General features: G+C 39.0%; 1 protein-coding gene across 1 annotated transcript; it reads right to left on the bottom strand.

Annotated features, from left to right (window-relative positions):
• Window positions 1-13,898: 13,898 nt before the first annotated feature.
• LOC109244510 (transcription factor DIVARICATA-like) lies at window positions 13,899-15,702 on the bottom strand. Its single transcript, XM_019411612.1, has 2 exons — window positions 14,710-15,702; window positions 13,899-14,515 (listed from the first exon to the last, which is right to left on the bottom strand). Exons 1-2 carry the CDS (start codon window positions 15,114-15,116, stop codon window positions 14,083-14,085), a joined length of 840 nt encoding a protein of 279 aa, XP_019267157.1. The 5' UTR covers window positions 15,117-15,702; the 3' UTR covers window positions 13,899-14,082.
• Window positions 15,703-17,222: the final 1,520 nt, after the last annotated feature.

The following is a 17,222-nucleotide window of genomic DNA, read 5'->3' as shown; positions in this document are numbered from 1 at the left end:
TTTCTATCATTTTTTACTCACTGTTTTATCACTCGTTTGAAACTATTTAAAGTTATTTTAAAAGGTTTACTGAAACTGAGCATGATTTACGGAGTAAACGATATTTGTACTATTTTGGAAATGTGCTGCATTTGCTGTAGCGTTATGACGTGGCTTACGTGTTTTCTTACTGTTCAGCTTTCATTTACTTTTATTACTTACTGAGTTGGCGTACTCACATTACTCCCTGCACCTTATGTGCAGATCCAGGTATTTTTTAACCCGGTAGCGGGTGTTGATTGCTTAGTGGCAGAGTCATCGGAGTTATCAAGGTAGCTGCCCAGCGTTCACAGCCCTGTCTCTCCCTCTTATCTCCCTTAGCTTGTTATAGTATATTTTCAGGCTCTTCGTTGTATTCAGACCTTAGTAGATACTCGTGACTTGTGACACCCCGATGTCGGATTAATTAAAGGATTAAAAATGATTGTTATTAATTAAATGGTAAATTCGAGAGTTGTGTCGGCTGGCCTAGTTTCACGATAGGCGCCATCACGACCAGGTTGGTTTTAGGGTCGTGACAAGTTGGTATCAGAGCCTAGGTTACATAGGTCTCACGAGTCATGAGCAGGTTTAGTAGAGTCTCGCAGATCGGTACGGAGATGTCTGTACTTATCCTCGGGAGGCTGCAGAACCTTTAGGGTATTTCACCTTCTTGAACTCTTATCGTGTGTCCTTGATTCAGCTTGAAATGTAACTCTTTGAATTTCTTCCACGCGTTCGTATGTGCACATGAGCGCTCGGTATCAGCTGTGCATTGACGGCTTGTGATCCCATGATCGAGGGACGAGATGTGATTTCTGTGCAATGATGTTGGGCCAGTCTGGAGGACTTGAGGCCGGGTTTTTCCTGAAGCTTGAGCACTGAGGTGCTGATTGTGTGGGAGTGTTTCTAGATCTATATGTTCTGTTGTGTCCCTATTAAGGGAAGTGATGACGGGATAGCTACGTGATGAGGGTGATGTGACTGCGAGATGTGTTCATATGAACTGAATAAGATGAGAAGGGTCTGCTTTTGGGCAGCAAGAGCTATTTGGTGTTTGATTTCCATCGTGATTTGATCTATAGCCCCGAGTTGTGGGTGTTATGAAGGATCTTTTCATGTTTCCTAGTTGGGAAGTGAAGTAGATTTCACGTTGTGATATGAGTTTAGACTCAGGAAGATTAAAGGATTGCGTAATGTTTATGACGGTGGAAGGGTATAAAGAGATGTTAGTTTGAGGCGAAGCAGGTGGGTTATCTCCTGCAGAGTGTTTTGAAGTTTGTGAGATCCTTACGTTGTTGTTGGAAGATCTTCTTTATCAGTGAAGTATATGTGTTGCAATTTAAATTTGGGGTCGCTCAAGAGAGTGGGCTTGACTGTTATGAGGGTGAATGCGAGATTTGCAAAAGATTTAAAGTACTAGATGGTCTGTGTTGCACGAGCTTATGAAGGATTGAGTTTAATCTCACTATGGTATTATGGCAGTAATAGAGTATATTCATTATGAGTTATTGTGTGTTTTGATCTATGGCTTCGAGCCAAGTGGGGGAGTCTGCTATTGATTAGTTGATTGCGCTGTTATGTGCTATGATGGTTCCAGTTTGAGGCGTATCGGTGAATCAGTTATGGCTTACGGAGGTTGAGACCGAGGATGGCTCGAGTAAAGAAAATTTCAATAAAGGTTATGTTATGCTTTATGGGTGTATGAGAATCGTGGAATGACTTGAGTTGTTATCGGTAAAGGATGTGTGGTGCATAGATCATGAAGTTCCTTGGTTGCATTAAGGTGAGGTCACACTCTGCGGTGTTGGAGTGCCATTGGAGCACAGGTCGTCCGGTCCATTTGATCGGTCTAATTGCGATTTGAGTAGATTGGATGACTCTCGAGAATGGTTCTAATGGGTTCAAGATTTTACATGTAATAATTGGAGATTTTCGAGTTGTATATTCGGCTAGAAACTAAGGTTTGCATTGGAGGGTGTCAAGAATCATGGTATTTCTATATCATATGGGATTCTATATATCAGTATCAGGAAGGTAAAGATAATGGCTTTGGATTCGCAGGAAGTCCCTTCAGGGTAGGTATTTTAAATGTGGTGCTTTTGGGAATAGTTAAGAGAGTATTCAGCGGCTTATGAGCCTTAGACGGTGTGGTTTTATGCTTGGGTCTTGTGTGGTGAGTCTGGGTTGAGGAATTGTGGTGTTATAGCGAGAAGAAGTATCAAGTTGAAGGTAAATCAGAAGGAACTTGGATAGATGGGATAGCTTGGTAGTAGGCCGGTTTGGCATAGTAAGGATATGATTAGTTCTTTGGGTGCTTACGAGGTAATGAGTTTCTACAGGTGTTTCACGGCAATGCTCTTGGGTTTTAGTGGCCTGCGTAGCTTGGTGGAGTTAGAAGGATTCAGTCCTGACGGTTTAGTTTTGTGCAAATGGAATTCAGAGAGTTCTTGATGTTTTCTACCACGGTTAGAGATGTATATTTTATACGAGCGTGAGGAGCATGGGAGTAATAGTGATTTTCTTCTAGATGGGATCACTGGAAATTTCTTGGCTAGTTGAGTACGTAGTTGCTTGTGGCTCGGAATGGATATGAAGTTCTCATGTTTATCCTAGGATGGTATGGTATATGCGGTATGTTGTGTAGGATTGAGATTTGCATGTGTAAGGTCATGGTTCAGTTTTGAAAGGAAGGTCACAAATTCTTAAGTAGCATGGACAGTTTCAGATGACTAGATAAATGAGATCACTGATTTGTGTGGCTTGATGAGGGTATACATTTTAGAAAGGGCGATGTTTTTGAGTTGAGGATACTTCATTAGTATTGCGGCACTCTCTTGTTGGATCGACTGCTGATATTCGAGTTTTCTAGGTGGCACAGAAGAATTATTGGAGTACCTCTCGTGGAATGATTGGGTATTAGAGGTGTGTTGTATATTCGGACGGTGTAGTTGGGATCGGATATGGTGATTCGCGTGCTGTATGGATTTGGAGACTGGAGTCCTCATAAATAGGTTAGGTCATGGTTGTGGACCATGTATATCGGTCTTGTGTGGTAACTATTGGAGGTTTGGAGACCCGAGTGGATCCTTGTTGCTTAGTATGCTAGATTTTGGTGTGATATTGGGTATAGACTGGTTGTCTCCGTGTCGTGTTATTCTGGGCTGTTGCGTTAGGACAACGACGTTGGCTATATCGGGAATGCCACGGATTGAGTGGCGAGGTTCGACGGATTATATTCCCAGTAGGGTGGTTTCATTTTTGAAGACCCAGCGGATGGCTGGGAAGGGTTGTCTTTCTTATTTGGCCTTCGTGATGGATGTCAGTGCAGAGACTCCTACCATTGATTCAGTTCCGGTGGTGAGGGATTTTTCGGATGTGTTTCCTGCTGTCGGGCATGTTGCTGGATAGGGTTGTTGATTTCGGTATTGATTTGGTGTCGGGCACCGTATCATATGGCACCGGCGGAGTTAAAAGAGTTGAAGGAGCAGCTTCAGGAACTCCTTGATAAGGGGTTCATTGGTGGGCCAATAAGGATGTGTATTCTACATCGAGTCGGCTTGGTTGACTCCGAGTTGTATTATTGAGGGATGTGTTGATTCAATTGTTATTGAGCTTATTTGTGATCTGGGGAGATCTATGAGTTACCTTTCCGTGTTGTGAGGCGTTAGGATTTGTTGGTTATAGGCATATGTGGTGCAGTTTTATTGGGGTCTCTCAGTAGGATTCGAGCGGGAAGAGTATTGGGTATTGCTCGGCGGATGGCGTATCGGTTGTGTCCTTTCGGGTTTGTGTAATGTTATGTCAATTGCCTCGCCGTGGTTATGATGATTTGCTTTGGTTCTAGACATCAAATTGCGCGTGGTTATCGATTTTGAGCGTAGTGACTTGAGGTGTTTCATGTGGACCAGTGTTTGGATAGGGTCGCTGTAAGGCCCCGTGAAATTTTCACTCAAAGACCCGAAGTCTCGTAGTGCGGTTCGAACTTTTTGGATTGAACTGTGAATTAGGAAGTTAAGGAATAATGTTTTCAGAAAAAGCGCGTTTCTGCAGTCCATTATGCGGTCGCATAATAGTTATGCGGACCGCATAGTCGCCGCAAAGTGGGGCAGTACGCTGGTTAGTTTTGAAGTCAACTATGCGACCAATTATGCGATCGCATAATCAGTATGCGGGCGCATAGTAATCACATAATCTCCTTGGAATTTTGCGAGGGGCAGTTCTGCGGTGCATTATGCGACCGCAGAACAGGTATGCGGACCGCATTCTTGCCGCATACCCGGGCAGATTGTTCAAGTTTTGAGGGCCATTTTGCGGTCCCTTTTGCGGGCCGCATGTCAATTATGCGATCGCATATGCGACCGCAGAATGAGTCGAGGCTCCCATTTTCTAACTTTTAAAACCCGACCTCATTCCGATAAAATCACCCCATTAGACCCTCCTGAGCTAATTTCTACCACATTTAGAGTGAGAACAAGAGTTTTAGAGGGAGAAAGTGATTCCCACCAAGCCTCTACTCAATCCTTGCCCAAATTCTTGAAAATTATCAAGTAAAGCTACTAGGACTTCATCCTAAGAGGTAAGAACTTGTGCTCTAACCTTTGATTTCGAATTTCTTACTAAAATAAGTAATTAACAAAAGGGTTCATGGGTATAAGGGTTGATTGTCTTGCATGCATGTATGATAAAAGGGCATGGGCAGATTGTGAGCTAAGAATGTAACAAATGGGGTGTAAGATGATAGAATTCTTCACAAAAGACCTTAAAATTCATAATGCACACTTAGTGCTTGAGAGTATGCGCAAGTGAGCTAGAATCTTGATTATTTCTCTAATTTTTGGATCAACTTGTAATTCTCATAAATAGATCGAGGTGGCTAAGAGTTTCGGAATTATTGTAAGAATTTAAAAAAAAAGCTCCATTGAGGTATGTATGGCTAAAACTCCCTCTTCTTAGAAATTGAGCTCCGTTGGTGTCTATGCAAATGTTTGTAAGACTAAAATTTGATTGATGTATTGATTGTTATTTCACATGAACTGGTTTTGCAATTATATATACGTGAAAGGTCTACCTCAATGTGTGCAATGTACTATTCTTGATAATTTAAAGATGTGCGAAGAATATGAACCATGTGTTAAAATGCCTAGACTTCAAGTCAAGATTAAAACTGAGATTTGTCATGCCAACTATGTGAAATCTTGTCTACGCTTACAACTTGAATTGCTTTTGAATGTGCCTATGATTCTAAATTTGCAAGGTTAACATTGAAAGTGGAAATGATGTGAAATGTGGCCTAGTGCCAAGTATGATGTGATAATCGTGGCCCCAATTGCCTATGAATTGATATATGTGAAATAAAGATTGAAATGAGATGATTAATGAAAAAGGGACAACATCTTGGTAAGACGGCTTAGCCGATCGGGCCGTGATCGGATACTATGTCGCACACATGGTGGTATTGTGCTGACATTGAATTCCGGAAATTGAGAATGAGATTGTGATTGAGGTACATGTCTCAAATGAGGCAACTTAGCCGATCGGGTCGTGATCGGACTCCGCTCAAGAAACGGTGGTATTATGAATGATGATGAACAGTATCAAATGCCTTAAGTTAACACTATGGAAATTATGTGAAAGTTATATGATTCTTTTATTTGATGATGTGATGTTTGTTTAAAGCTTTTGATTATCCCTTGTGATTTCCTCGTTCTTGTATGATAGTTCTTTCTAATGAGATGGTGTTTAGTTATACATACTAGTACTATTCCATGGTACTAACGTCCCTTTTGCCAAGGGCGCTGCATCTTTAATGGATGTAGGTGGTTCCACAGTAGGCGACAATGATCAGTGATGGTAGTACGCCCCTTTCAGCTAACTTGGTGATCCCCACTTCATCTCGGGGTCCAGTGCCATTTGGTTATCGTGTACTTTGTATTTTGAGGTACAGCCGAAGCCTTGTTGCCAGCATTTCTATATTATTCTTCAATTGTATTTAGAGGCTCTGTAGACAGGTTGTGGGTGGTGTTTGGTATTGGAAATTAAATTAGAAATATTGGTATTTGACAAACATATTTTTCTTCATATCCATAAAAACTGTAACATTTTGGATATTATGGTTGAAACTGCTAATGGAAACAAAATGGAAGTTGTTAATGAAATAATTTCAAAGTATGATTGATGGAGTTCATCTCCTCTTTATGCATCAATTAGTTTAGGTAGAATGAAACCTGTCAGTCCTGCTCAGTCGGGTTCACTCGGTTGAGCGCCGGTCACACTCCTCGGTTTTGGGGCGTGACAGTCGCGCATTGCAGCAAAGTTATATGAAGTATGACCCTTCGGGTTAGATTCGTGTGTTCTGTTTCTACGATGTGCGACGGGTTCTCAGCATTGTGTGTGATGGTACTGGTGAGCTTGCCGTACAACTCTCTCGTTTAAGTCATTTTTCATGATTTGAGTACGTTCGGATTGTTGCTTATTGGTGCGCGGATTGCACGAGTTGTGGCTTTATATTGTATTGATGTGTCATTTCACCAGAATAGCTGTGTTGGATTAGATGAGATCATTGGGATCTAGAATGAATACAAACGGATTCGGTTTCAGCGTGTTGGAAGGATAATATCGATGTTCGGCTCAGAAATTTGCTATAGTCCTTGCCAAGGGAGAAGTGGCTTCACGAATGGTTGATCTGAGGAATGGTTATGACTTTCTACGTGTTTCATTAATCATTGGCAATATACGGAAGTGTTGGAATGAGGCTTTATTTGATAAGAGGTTTATTATCGATATTCGGTAGTTCTGAGCAACTGCTGTGATCAAAAGTTATCGCTATGAGAGTTTGAGCTATGTGGCATATCATGTAATTTCATCTGAGGCTGCATGTATGGGTTATTACAGCTGGTTTGGGCTTATTCAGGTATAGATGTGAGATTCTGATCTTGTGGATGATTTCAGAAGTGGAAGTGTGGTTCTAAGGTTAATGGACTAGGTTGGATTGTGAAATTTCAGTTACATTATGTTATCGGACCTATATGAGATAGGGTGACATGGGATCACCCCTGGATATATGCATGGTAAGGTTACACAGCAATTCGATGGTTTTCGGAACAACTCTGGGCACGTTCGAGGACGAACGTATGTTTAAGTGGGGGAGGATGTAACGACCCAACCGGTCATTACAAGCTTTTGCACTTCGCTCGCCAGTTCTCGGGCATGACTAGCCCCGCGTGATGTATTATGACTAATGTAAATCGTCGGTTTTAGTTTTCAGGTTAATCGGAATTGATATGGAAGGATGATTCCCAACTTGAAGCTTTAAATTTGAAAGGTTTGACTCAGTCTTGACTTTTTAATGTTTCATCTCGGATTTGGATTTTTATGATTTGGTTAGCTCTGCTAGGTGATTTGGGACTTAGGAGCGTGATCAGAATGTGTTTTGGAGGTCCGGAGTAGATTCAGGCTTGAACTGGCGAAATTGGAATTTTGGCGTTTTCCGGTTGATAGGTGAGATTTGATATAGGGGTCGGAATAGAATTCCGGAAGTTGTAGTAGGTTCGTTGGGTCATATGTGATGTGTGTGCAAAATTTCAGGTCATTCGGACGAGGTTTGATGGACTTTTTGATCAAACACGGAATTCGAAAGTTTTTGGAACCTTAGGCTTGAATCCGATGTTATTTGGTTGATTCGATGTTGTATTAGGTGTTTCGAAGATTGGTATAAGTTTGGATAGTGGAATGTGACTTGTTTATGCTTTTGGTTGAGGTCCCGGAGGCTTGGGGTGATTTCGGATGGTTAACGGGTGATTTTGAGTTGGGTTTGGCAGCTGAAGTTTTCCGTTCCTGTCATAACCGCACCTGCGGCTAGGGGACCGCAGGTGCGGACTTGCAGAAGCGGATTTTGGAGCCGCAGAAGCGGCCAGGAGAGAGGCAGGCTGGGACCACAGAAGCGAGGTCCTGGTCGCACCTGCAAATGCGCAGGTGATTTCTTTGCGCAGATGCGGCCTCAGAGTTTTAAGTGAATTTCGCAGGTGCACACCTGGGACCGCAGGTGCGGGTCTGCAGGTGCGACCATTTAACCGCAGGTGCGGTTTTGCTAGGTCAGAATATGTTTATTTCACCCTTCGCGATTTTGAGTGGTTTTTCATAATATTTCAAACGGGAAGAAGCTTTGGAGAGCTAATTGAAGGGAGAATTCAAGAGGGCTTCTTAGAGGTAAGGTCCTTGGTCCCTAAACTTGTTTTTATGATAATTTTTAAGGTTGTAAGCGTGAATTATATGGGAAAATCAGTAGCAAATTGGAAATTAGGGCTTGGAAATAGGAGACCTAAATCTAGGGATTTGAGGGGTCGTTTGTGGTCGGATTTTGATGTATTTGATATGTATGAACTCGTGAGAGTGTAAGGATTCTAGTGTTGTGATTTGTATCGGATTCTGAGATGTGTGCCCGGGGGTCGGGTTGGTCAATTACGGGATTCTTGATGTAAATTGGTTATTTTCGAGTGGGCTTTGTTCCCTTAGCATATTTTGATGGTATAAATCTATTTTGGATAGATTTGGAGCATCCAGAGGCCGATTCGAGAGGCAAAGGCATCGCGGGCTAGAGTTGGACCGAATTAAGGTAAGTAATGATTGTAAATATTGTCCTGGGTTTATGAAACCCCGAATTTCACATCGTTGTGCTATTTTGAGGTGACGCACACGCTAGGTGACGGGCGTGGGGTCGTGCACCGTTGGGGATTGTGATTTGGTCAGTCCCGTACAACTATTAAGTCACGTATTTACTTGAAAACTATTTGATATTGTTATATTTTGGAAAGTATTATTGTGTTTGGGGCTAAATGACGTGTCTGGGCCTTGTGCCGATTGTTTGGACCCTTAGGGGCTTTTACTATTATTTTTCCTCACTGTTTTGGTTTAATGTTACACTCAGTCATGCTATGTTCTTACTGTTTTCATAACTCGGTTTTATTCACTCCTTTTTGATTTCATAAATGATTTTTGAGCTGAGTACTTGTTTTACTGTCAGCCCGAGGGGCTTAAGTGAGATCTGACTGAGTGAGGCCGAGGGCCTGTGTTGTGATGATATCATTGGATCGGGCTGCGCGCCGCAGCATGTGGTACTGATTTGTGATATATGAGAGGCCGAATGCCTGATTTATTATGCCACGAGGTGGCTTGTGATTGATATGAGGCCGAGAGCCTATTTGATTATGCCACGAGTTGGCTTATTATTGCGCTTGGGCCGTAAGGGGCCCCTCCCGGTGTTTGTACACCCCTAGTGAGTGTGGGTACCCAGTGTGAGTGATGTGTTGTAGCCCGAGGGGCTGTTATTGTTTCATATTGAAGCCCAAGGGGCTGTTCTTGATCTATGTTGCCCGAGGGTCTGTTCTTGATCTATGTTGCCCGAGGGGAGGTTCTTGATTCATGTTATGCCCGAGGGGCTGATTACGAGTGATTGTGAGGTAGCCCGAGGGGCTGGTTCTGTTGATATTATGCCTGGGGGGCTATTTATGGTACATGTTTTGCCCGAGGGGCTGTTTATGTATCTCTCATTTTTTACTCACTATTTTATCACTCGTTTGAAACTATTGAAAGTTATTTTAAAAGGTTTACTGAAACTGAGCATGATTTACGGAGTAAACGATTTCTGTATTGTTTTGAAAATGTACTGCATTTGCTGTAGCGTTATGACGTGGCTTACGTGTTTTCTTACTGCTCAGCTTTCATTTTCTTTTATTACTTACTGAGTTGGCGTACTCACATTACTCCTTGCACCTTGTGTGCAGATCTAGGTATTTCTGAACCCGGTAGCGGGTGTTGATTGCTCAGTGGCAGAGTCATCGGAGTTAGCAAGGTAGCTACCCGGCGTTCGCAGCCCTGCTCTCTCCCTCTTATCTCCCTTAGCTTGTTATAGTATATTTTCAGGCTCTTCGTTGTATTCAGACCTTAGTAGATGCTCGTGACTTGTGACACCCCGATGTCGGGCTTGTGTATTTATTCCGCATTATTTATTTAGACTTACATTATGAGATATCTGATTAATTAAAGGCTTAAAAATGATTGTTATTGATTAAATGTAAATTCGGGAGTTGTGTCGGCTGGCCTAGTTTCACGATAAGCGCCATCACGACCGGGTCGGTAGGGTCTTGACAAATGCTCATGTGCTTGTTGACACCAGATTTTGGGGTAGTTGTAGTAGTATTTCAGTTATTTGGATCAGATATTCATGAGATTTTTGTTGTTGAGTTTATTAAAATATATTTTATTCAAATGATTAAGTGTTATATGATTGTCGGTTTGCCTGGCAAGATTATGTTTCATGTATGGTCTTAATTATTTAAAATAATTGTGTTTTCAAAAAGGCTTTCGCATACATTTATTAGGCATATAGATGGGTATTCTTATATGGGTTGGTCCATCCAGATTGGGTAGTATGTCGGGTGTTGTCACATTGTTTTGGGTCGTGACAATAAGAGACCATGCTTCAGCCTACTACAACTTGATTAAATATGATGGACTCTTTGTGAAATTGTTGATGTGCTAAATTCGGTCATAACTATACTTAAATCACGAATACATGTCTATGTCTGTTATTCTTGAGATACTTATGTTCCACGCTTATATTGAAGATCATGTTTGAGCTTTGTTGAGATACTTGAATAATGGGGTTCTTGAAGTTTGTTGAGTTGTTATTGGTGCAAGAGCTGTGATTGTCGTTCACGTGGTGTATTTTGCTTAACAACCCTTCTTCATGTTATCTATGCTTCTACCTTGCTTGTTGTTGATATATATGTGCTTGGTGAGAAAGAGCGTAAAGTACGAAGGGTGATGTCGTGCATTGTCTTGACATTATCATGTGAGGATGATAGTAAAAGCATGAAGGATGATGTCGTTCTATTGTTCTTACATTATCATATGAGGATGAGAGTAAAAGCACAAAGGATGATGTCGTGCCATTATTTTTACTTTATCATGTGAGGATGAGCGTGAAAGCATGAAGGGTGATGTCGTGCCATTATTTTTATATTATCATGTGAGGAAGAGAGTGAAAGCACGAAGGGTGATGTCGTGCAGGTGAGGACGAGAGACATGCATTATAGTGTGTTACCTTTCCCTTGCGTGTACATTTATACCTTTATCCTGAGTTGTTATTGTTATACCTATGCTCTTGATGTTGCTTGTTGTTGTCACTTCTTAGTACATTTATAGTAATGACTTATACCGTTAGGCTTATCTAGCAGGTCGGGTTAGGTGTCATTACGACTTAGTGAGATTTTGGATCGTGACACTCTTTTTACAAAAAAAAAACATACTTTTGTTTAAGGGAATAATCATATCTTCACAATTTTACTAAAGTTTATTATCATACATATCTTTCTCATGTAGGAGATGAATAAGTCCATTTATTTAGTTCTACAATTTTACATTCTTTGCACTTACTATACCTACTCAAGTAGATTAAGATATATAGATACTTAGCTCTATACTAAGAATCTCAAATTCTATTAATAATAAATATTATCTTATTATTAATTAGTAATTAGTAATTCAAATTCTTAATTTAATTATAATTATTACAAGATATCTTTACATTATAGTAAATCGAAGTACTCTTTCTATGACAAATTTGAAGAAGTAATAAATAGAAGTACAAATTATTATTTACTATGTCCTCTTATGTGACGCACTTTAATCTGTAGTCTATTCCAAAGAAATAATATATTTTATATTTAAAAATAATTTAATTTTAGACTCTTCATTTACCCTTAATAAAATGATATTGTAGCAAAAAATATTTTTAGCATATTTTAAAAATAAGTTTAGAAAGTCTATATTTATCTCTTCCTTTAAATTTCTTATATCAAATCTGTCACATAAACTGGGACGAGCAGTGTACAAGTCAATTTTCATAAGGCAAGCAACTAAAATTGCAACCTCCATAAATTACATATTTTTCTTCCATAGCATTCTTAAAATAAAAATACCGCGGAAGCGTTAATTGTACTCCCTGTTTCAATTTATGTGAATCTATTTTCTTTTTGGTTCGTTTCAAAAAAAATGAACCCTTTCTGAATTTGGAAACAGTTTTACTTAAAACCCTTAATATGAAACTTTTATAACCACATAAGTATTCTGGACCCCTTTTTAATATGTTTAAGAGCATAGTTTAAAAAATTATTTTTTTCTTAAATATCATGCCAATCAAACAGATTCACATAAATTGAAACAGAGGAAGTAATACATGACATTGATGTGAACTAGGGAGAAAGAGGATAATACTGAGACAAGTGGAATGCAGACTCAGCAGCAACCTCTAGAAAGTAGACCGGCAGGATCAAAAGGGTCAACTTGGCCAAATTGCATACTCTTTTCTAATTCCACCCTCTTCCCAATCACATACTTTGGAATTTCAATCAAATGGTGCAACCCGACAACATTGATTGAGTCAGCTAAATCAGCCACAACTAAGGGTATTCATAAAAATCCGAAAAATCAAATTAAACCGAAAATCAAATTAAATCGATCAAAAAACCGATACTTTTTAGGTTTGGTTTGGTTTTGGTTTGGTTTTGGTTTTAAATTTTAAAAACCGATCAAATTTGGTTTGGTTTTGGTTTTAATAAAAAAATAACCGAAAAAAACCGAACCAAACCGACTATAAAAGTAGCTATTTAAATTTATTATTACACCTATATATGTGTATATTTTTATATAAAGTTTCTAAAATTTTATAGTACATATTAATCATTTGTATTTTTAGTCTAATTCTTTGCTATTATAATAATCTGATTTTTTGCCTTTACATTCTAGTTTGATTGGTAGTTTTCTTTTGCTAAATACAAGAATTTAGTTCATGTTAAAAATAATTGATTTTTTATTGAGTACTTAAATTATTCATCACTATGTGATTCAATTATCATCAATATATTTTGGTAAATGATAGATTTCTCAAAGAGCAATTGATTTGTAAGTGTTCGTTGAAAATGTAGTCGCCGGAATATGTGTTTGGTAGTGTATGTCTCATATTTAAGCAAAAAACCAATAAATAACCGGAAAAACCGAAAAAACGTATCGATTAATAACCGACTTAATTGATTTGGTTTGGTTCCAATATTTGAAAAACCGACTTACTTGGTTTGATTTTCTTTTAGGAAAAAATCGATCCAAATCGAACCATGAACACCCTAGCCACAACTTCTAGTGTGACATGTCTTCTTGCCTACTTATGTCTTTTAGTACGAAAAAATCTCAAAAAATGAAAATGGATCCCACCAACTTTCCACTAATTTATACATGCACGAGGCAATAGGACTTAGGGCGGATTCATAATTATGAGTTTTCCATTTTGCCTTTAATAAAAGGAAAAGTCCTGCATTAGTGTAAACTTGTAATTTTAGGGGTGTGGGTGTGGCTCTTCAAATATTCTTTGATCACGACTTGGGGAACAAAATAAAAAGGAGGGACGAATAATTAATCAATAAGCGAAAGATTACACTTAATTTATCGCTTGCATTATACAATACCCAAAGATTCGAGCATTGAAAGAACCTCAGCCTGCTTTAGCAGTTAAAATGAACCAGATTATTATATATTTAGAGCTTTCAATTTAAATTATCATCTTAGAAGAAATTAGATAATGATTTATAAGTTCAAATATAAGTTTGTTTCTCACTCAGCATTGGGTATCTGCTTTGGGACTTGATTAATCGGAATTTGCGAAAAAATGCTCTCTACCAAAAATTTTATTTTATTTTCAGGACTTGAACATGAAACATGTGATTAACGGTGAAGAGATGTTATTCATCCTATCATAGCCCTTGGTTTAATTCATATTTAATTAGATACATACTAAGACCATGGTGGTAAAATATGTAAACCACGCAGGAAATGAATCAATGTATGCATTCAAGAAAAAGGAGGCAAATTGACAAACTTCAGTCGATTTCATTGGTAAAGTCTGAAAGCAGCACAAAGAGAGTAGGCCTAATTGCCAAGTAATAACTACTCAAGATTTACACCACATTAAAATCACAAAACCAAAATCCAAGGTGGACATTCTTGAACTGTTCAACCCCATATCTGATATCGCTGTATTTGAGAATTGTCATTAGCACTAATATTGTCAGTTCCATATCTACCCCGAGACAGTACTGAACCAAGCTCATAGGTGTACGAGCTGCTGTTATAAGACGATCCAAACGCCATCAAGGCTCCATCATTTGAGTTCTGAAATGGGATGTTGACCGCGAAAGAAGATAGAGATTTATTATTGTTGTTGTTGTTGTTTAGATTGTTGTCGGACAAGTCGATGTTGGTGAGATTGACAGTAGTAATGTCATGAATGCTAGGTCTCCTCTTATCTTTTCCTCCTGAAAGCTGTCTCAAATAGTATTTTTGAGCATGACTCGCCACTTGCGTTGGCGTTTTTGAGATCACAAAATTCCTTGATATGTTCCTCCAGTCCCCTTTCCCATGCTTGTCGAGTCCCATCAGAAACCGCCTATAACACCATTGTTAAGAAAAATTTTACACTATCAGGTTAGCTTTATCGACTGTAACAGGTCATTTACCAAGCTATGGATGCTATACTATGCTATCAGAATTGGAATTGGCTCTAAATTCACATGTAGGATCAGTTACACTAGATGAAATTGGAAACAATAGATAGTAAATTTAGAAAAGGTAGTTGTGCACCTGTGTTCTTCCTCAGTCCATGGGACACCTTTTTTTCTTTCTTGATCAGAAGATCTGCCTCTCTTTCTAAACGCTTGAACACCGCGATGATGATGATAATGATGATCATCGACCAAATCAAGCATAAAAGACGAGGCAAAATACGTACGAGGAACTGGGAATAATCCAGCTTCTATGTCACTAACATCTGCTGCTAATTCTTTGTACTGTTTCATCACATCATACACTGTCTTCCCAGGTATCAAATCCGCAACCTTAAACCATCTATTCGGAGTTGTCTCATCGTATATCGCAAGTGCACTTTCAAACTTCTTGTTCTCTTCTTGTGTCCATTCACTGCTTTTCCTCTGTTCCATCATCATCCAGCTTGAATTTGGTATAAGCGAAGTAGGCGACAAAGTTTCCATTTTCTTTTTGACAATTTCAATATCCTGAATTTGCTTATGAAGACTTAGAATGGACTATACTTATTTCCATTCGTTAAAGACAATTAATGTGTTGTGTGAATAGAAAAAAAAGATAAGAATTTTTTTTATATATGATAGGCTTTAAATTCAGAATCATATACTGGGAATTGGAATACCCAGAGCTAAAGAATCTTTGAAATAAATAGCAAAAAGCAACTGATTTTACTACTCAGGCATAACCCCACCTAGACCCTCCCAATGAGTAGAAAGAAAAATAGTAGCAAAAAACTGAAAAGACTATCAGAAAACAGGGGAAAGAAGCTTAACAGATGAAGTAAACAAACAAAGCAGAGTGATCCTAAGAAACCAAAGTAAAGACCACCAAGAAGTGGTTCTGTTTGCTATTTTTGGAAGCCAAAGGAGAGAAGAGTGGCAAATGAACTTGAAAAACAAAAAGAATTTGATCAAAGTGGGTAATATACAGTGGGGTTGGCAGTGGAACTGTTCTCTATTACTTGGATATTAGTGTGAACCAAGAGAAGAATGAGAGTGGAACTAAAATAAGAAAAAGATAATGAGATACGTCAAGCAATAAGAGTTGTTGAATTGGATTTGCAATACATGTTAAAAGGTATATTTCCTATTTAGTTTACTACTCCCATTATGTTTAACCAATTGGTTTTAAGGTTAGTGTGGGCTGCTACCAAAACTGTTGGTTTCCCAATCATAATCACATTTTTAATGACAGCTCAAAGATAAAAATCTCTTTTTCTACTTGGGGCAGTCACTTCTTTTTATTCTTTGTTCACTTGCTTGAAGAAAAAGAGCTATCGACCTGAAAAAGAAAAACCGTCTCAATTTTCTTCAAGTTATCTTACGGATTTCTTAAACTGTAATGTAAAACCCAATTGAGGGAAGGGCCAAGAAAGAAATCTTATGCGCAATGCATCCTTATCATTAGAGTGGATTCAAAATTTTAATTTTATGGGTTCACGATTAACTTCCAATTTCCCAACACACTATTTTATTTGAGTTATGGGTTTATAGTTAATTATTTTCAACAATTCTATCGTATTTTAAACAGATAATCTTTAGTATAGACTAAAGATTTGTTGGACTTTAAAGGCATTGACTTTCAAAGACTTTAAGCATTGGGCTTTAAAGTATAAAAGTGTGAATTGGAAATGGTGGGAAATAAAATGGAGGGAAATGAAAATTTGAATGAAGTGAGCTTTTGACTTGCACTTTGTCCCTCATTGATGAGGGACAACTACATTTGTGTGCTTATATATAGAATCACTTCTTAAAGCTCTTAAAAGGAGTTGAAGAGAATGAAACCTCGCGCCGTCGTCGTCGCTCGCTTGGCTCGTCTTCGGCTTTGTCAAATGATCGATAAGATTATTTTTTGGACAAAATTTATTTAATTAATTATTTAATTAATTAAATGCCAGATCACTGCTGAAGATTCAGAAGGATAGTCTGGCCGCGGTCCTGGCGTAACCGCGGTAGGACCGCGCCAGAACCCTGCTGCAGATTCAGAGTGCCACTCTGGCCGCGGTCCTGGCGTAACCGCGGTAGGACCGCGCCAGAACCCTGCTGCAGATTCAGAGGGCCACTCTGGCCGCGGTCCTGGCGTAACCGCGGCAGGCCGCGTAAACTTCTGAAAAGGCACCTTTTGCGGAACAAACATCACACCTCTTTCAATAATTGCCTATAAATTTTGAGGCATGGCTTCGTTTTTAACACACCAAAAACATTACAGAACTTCCTTCTTTCTGAAAATACTGCATTCTAATTCGCAGTCTCTCTCTCTCAAATTCGTAAGTGTGATTTTGCTCCGTTCTTTAAGTTTGTTGGTATCCTGCAGTTTGTATTGCCACTGTTGCAGGAAGGTTTATTCCGTTTTATCCTGGGAGGATTTAATCCATTACCTTGGCAACGTGTGAGGGGGTTAAAATTCCTTAAGGACGCACAAGCAAATTGTGGACTCGGAATATTTCTTAATATTTATTGTTTTTCCAATTTCTTTTATTCTTCTAACAGTTTTCTGATTTTGCGTTTTAACATAGTAGCAACAACAAGCTTAAGGAATTTTTTACTAACGTT

Source organism: Nicotiana attenuata, unplaced genomic scaffold (assembly GCF_001879085.1).
Source record: "Nicotiana attenuata strain UT unplaced genomic scaffold, NIATTr2, whole genome shotgun sequence".
Taxonomy (NCBI): Eukaryota; Viridiplantae; Streptophyta; class Magnoliopsida; order Solanales; family Solanaceae; genus Nicotiana; species Nicotiana attenuata.
Note: the sequence above shows the minus strand (reverse complement) of the source record. Positions and strands in the feature narration are given on the sequence as shown.

Coding starts and splice junctions, on each gene's coding strand:
- LOC109244510 (XM_019411612.1), bottom strand. CDS start 15,116: ATGGAAACTTTGTCGCCTACTTCGCTTATACCAAATTCAAGCTGGATG. Junction 14,516..14,709: donor TGGACTGAGGAAGAACACAG/GTGCACAACTAC, acceptor ATGGTGTTATAG/GCGGTTTCTGATGGGACTCG.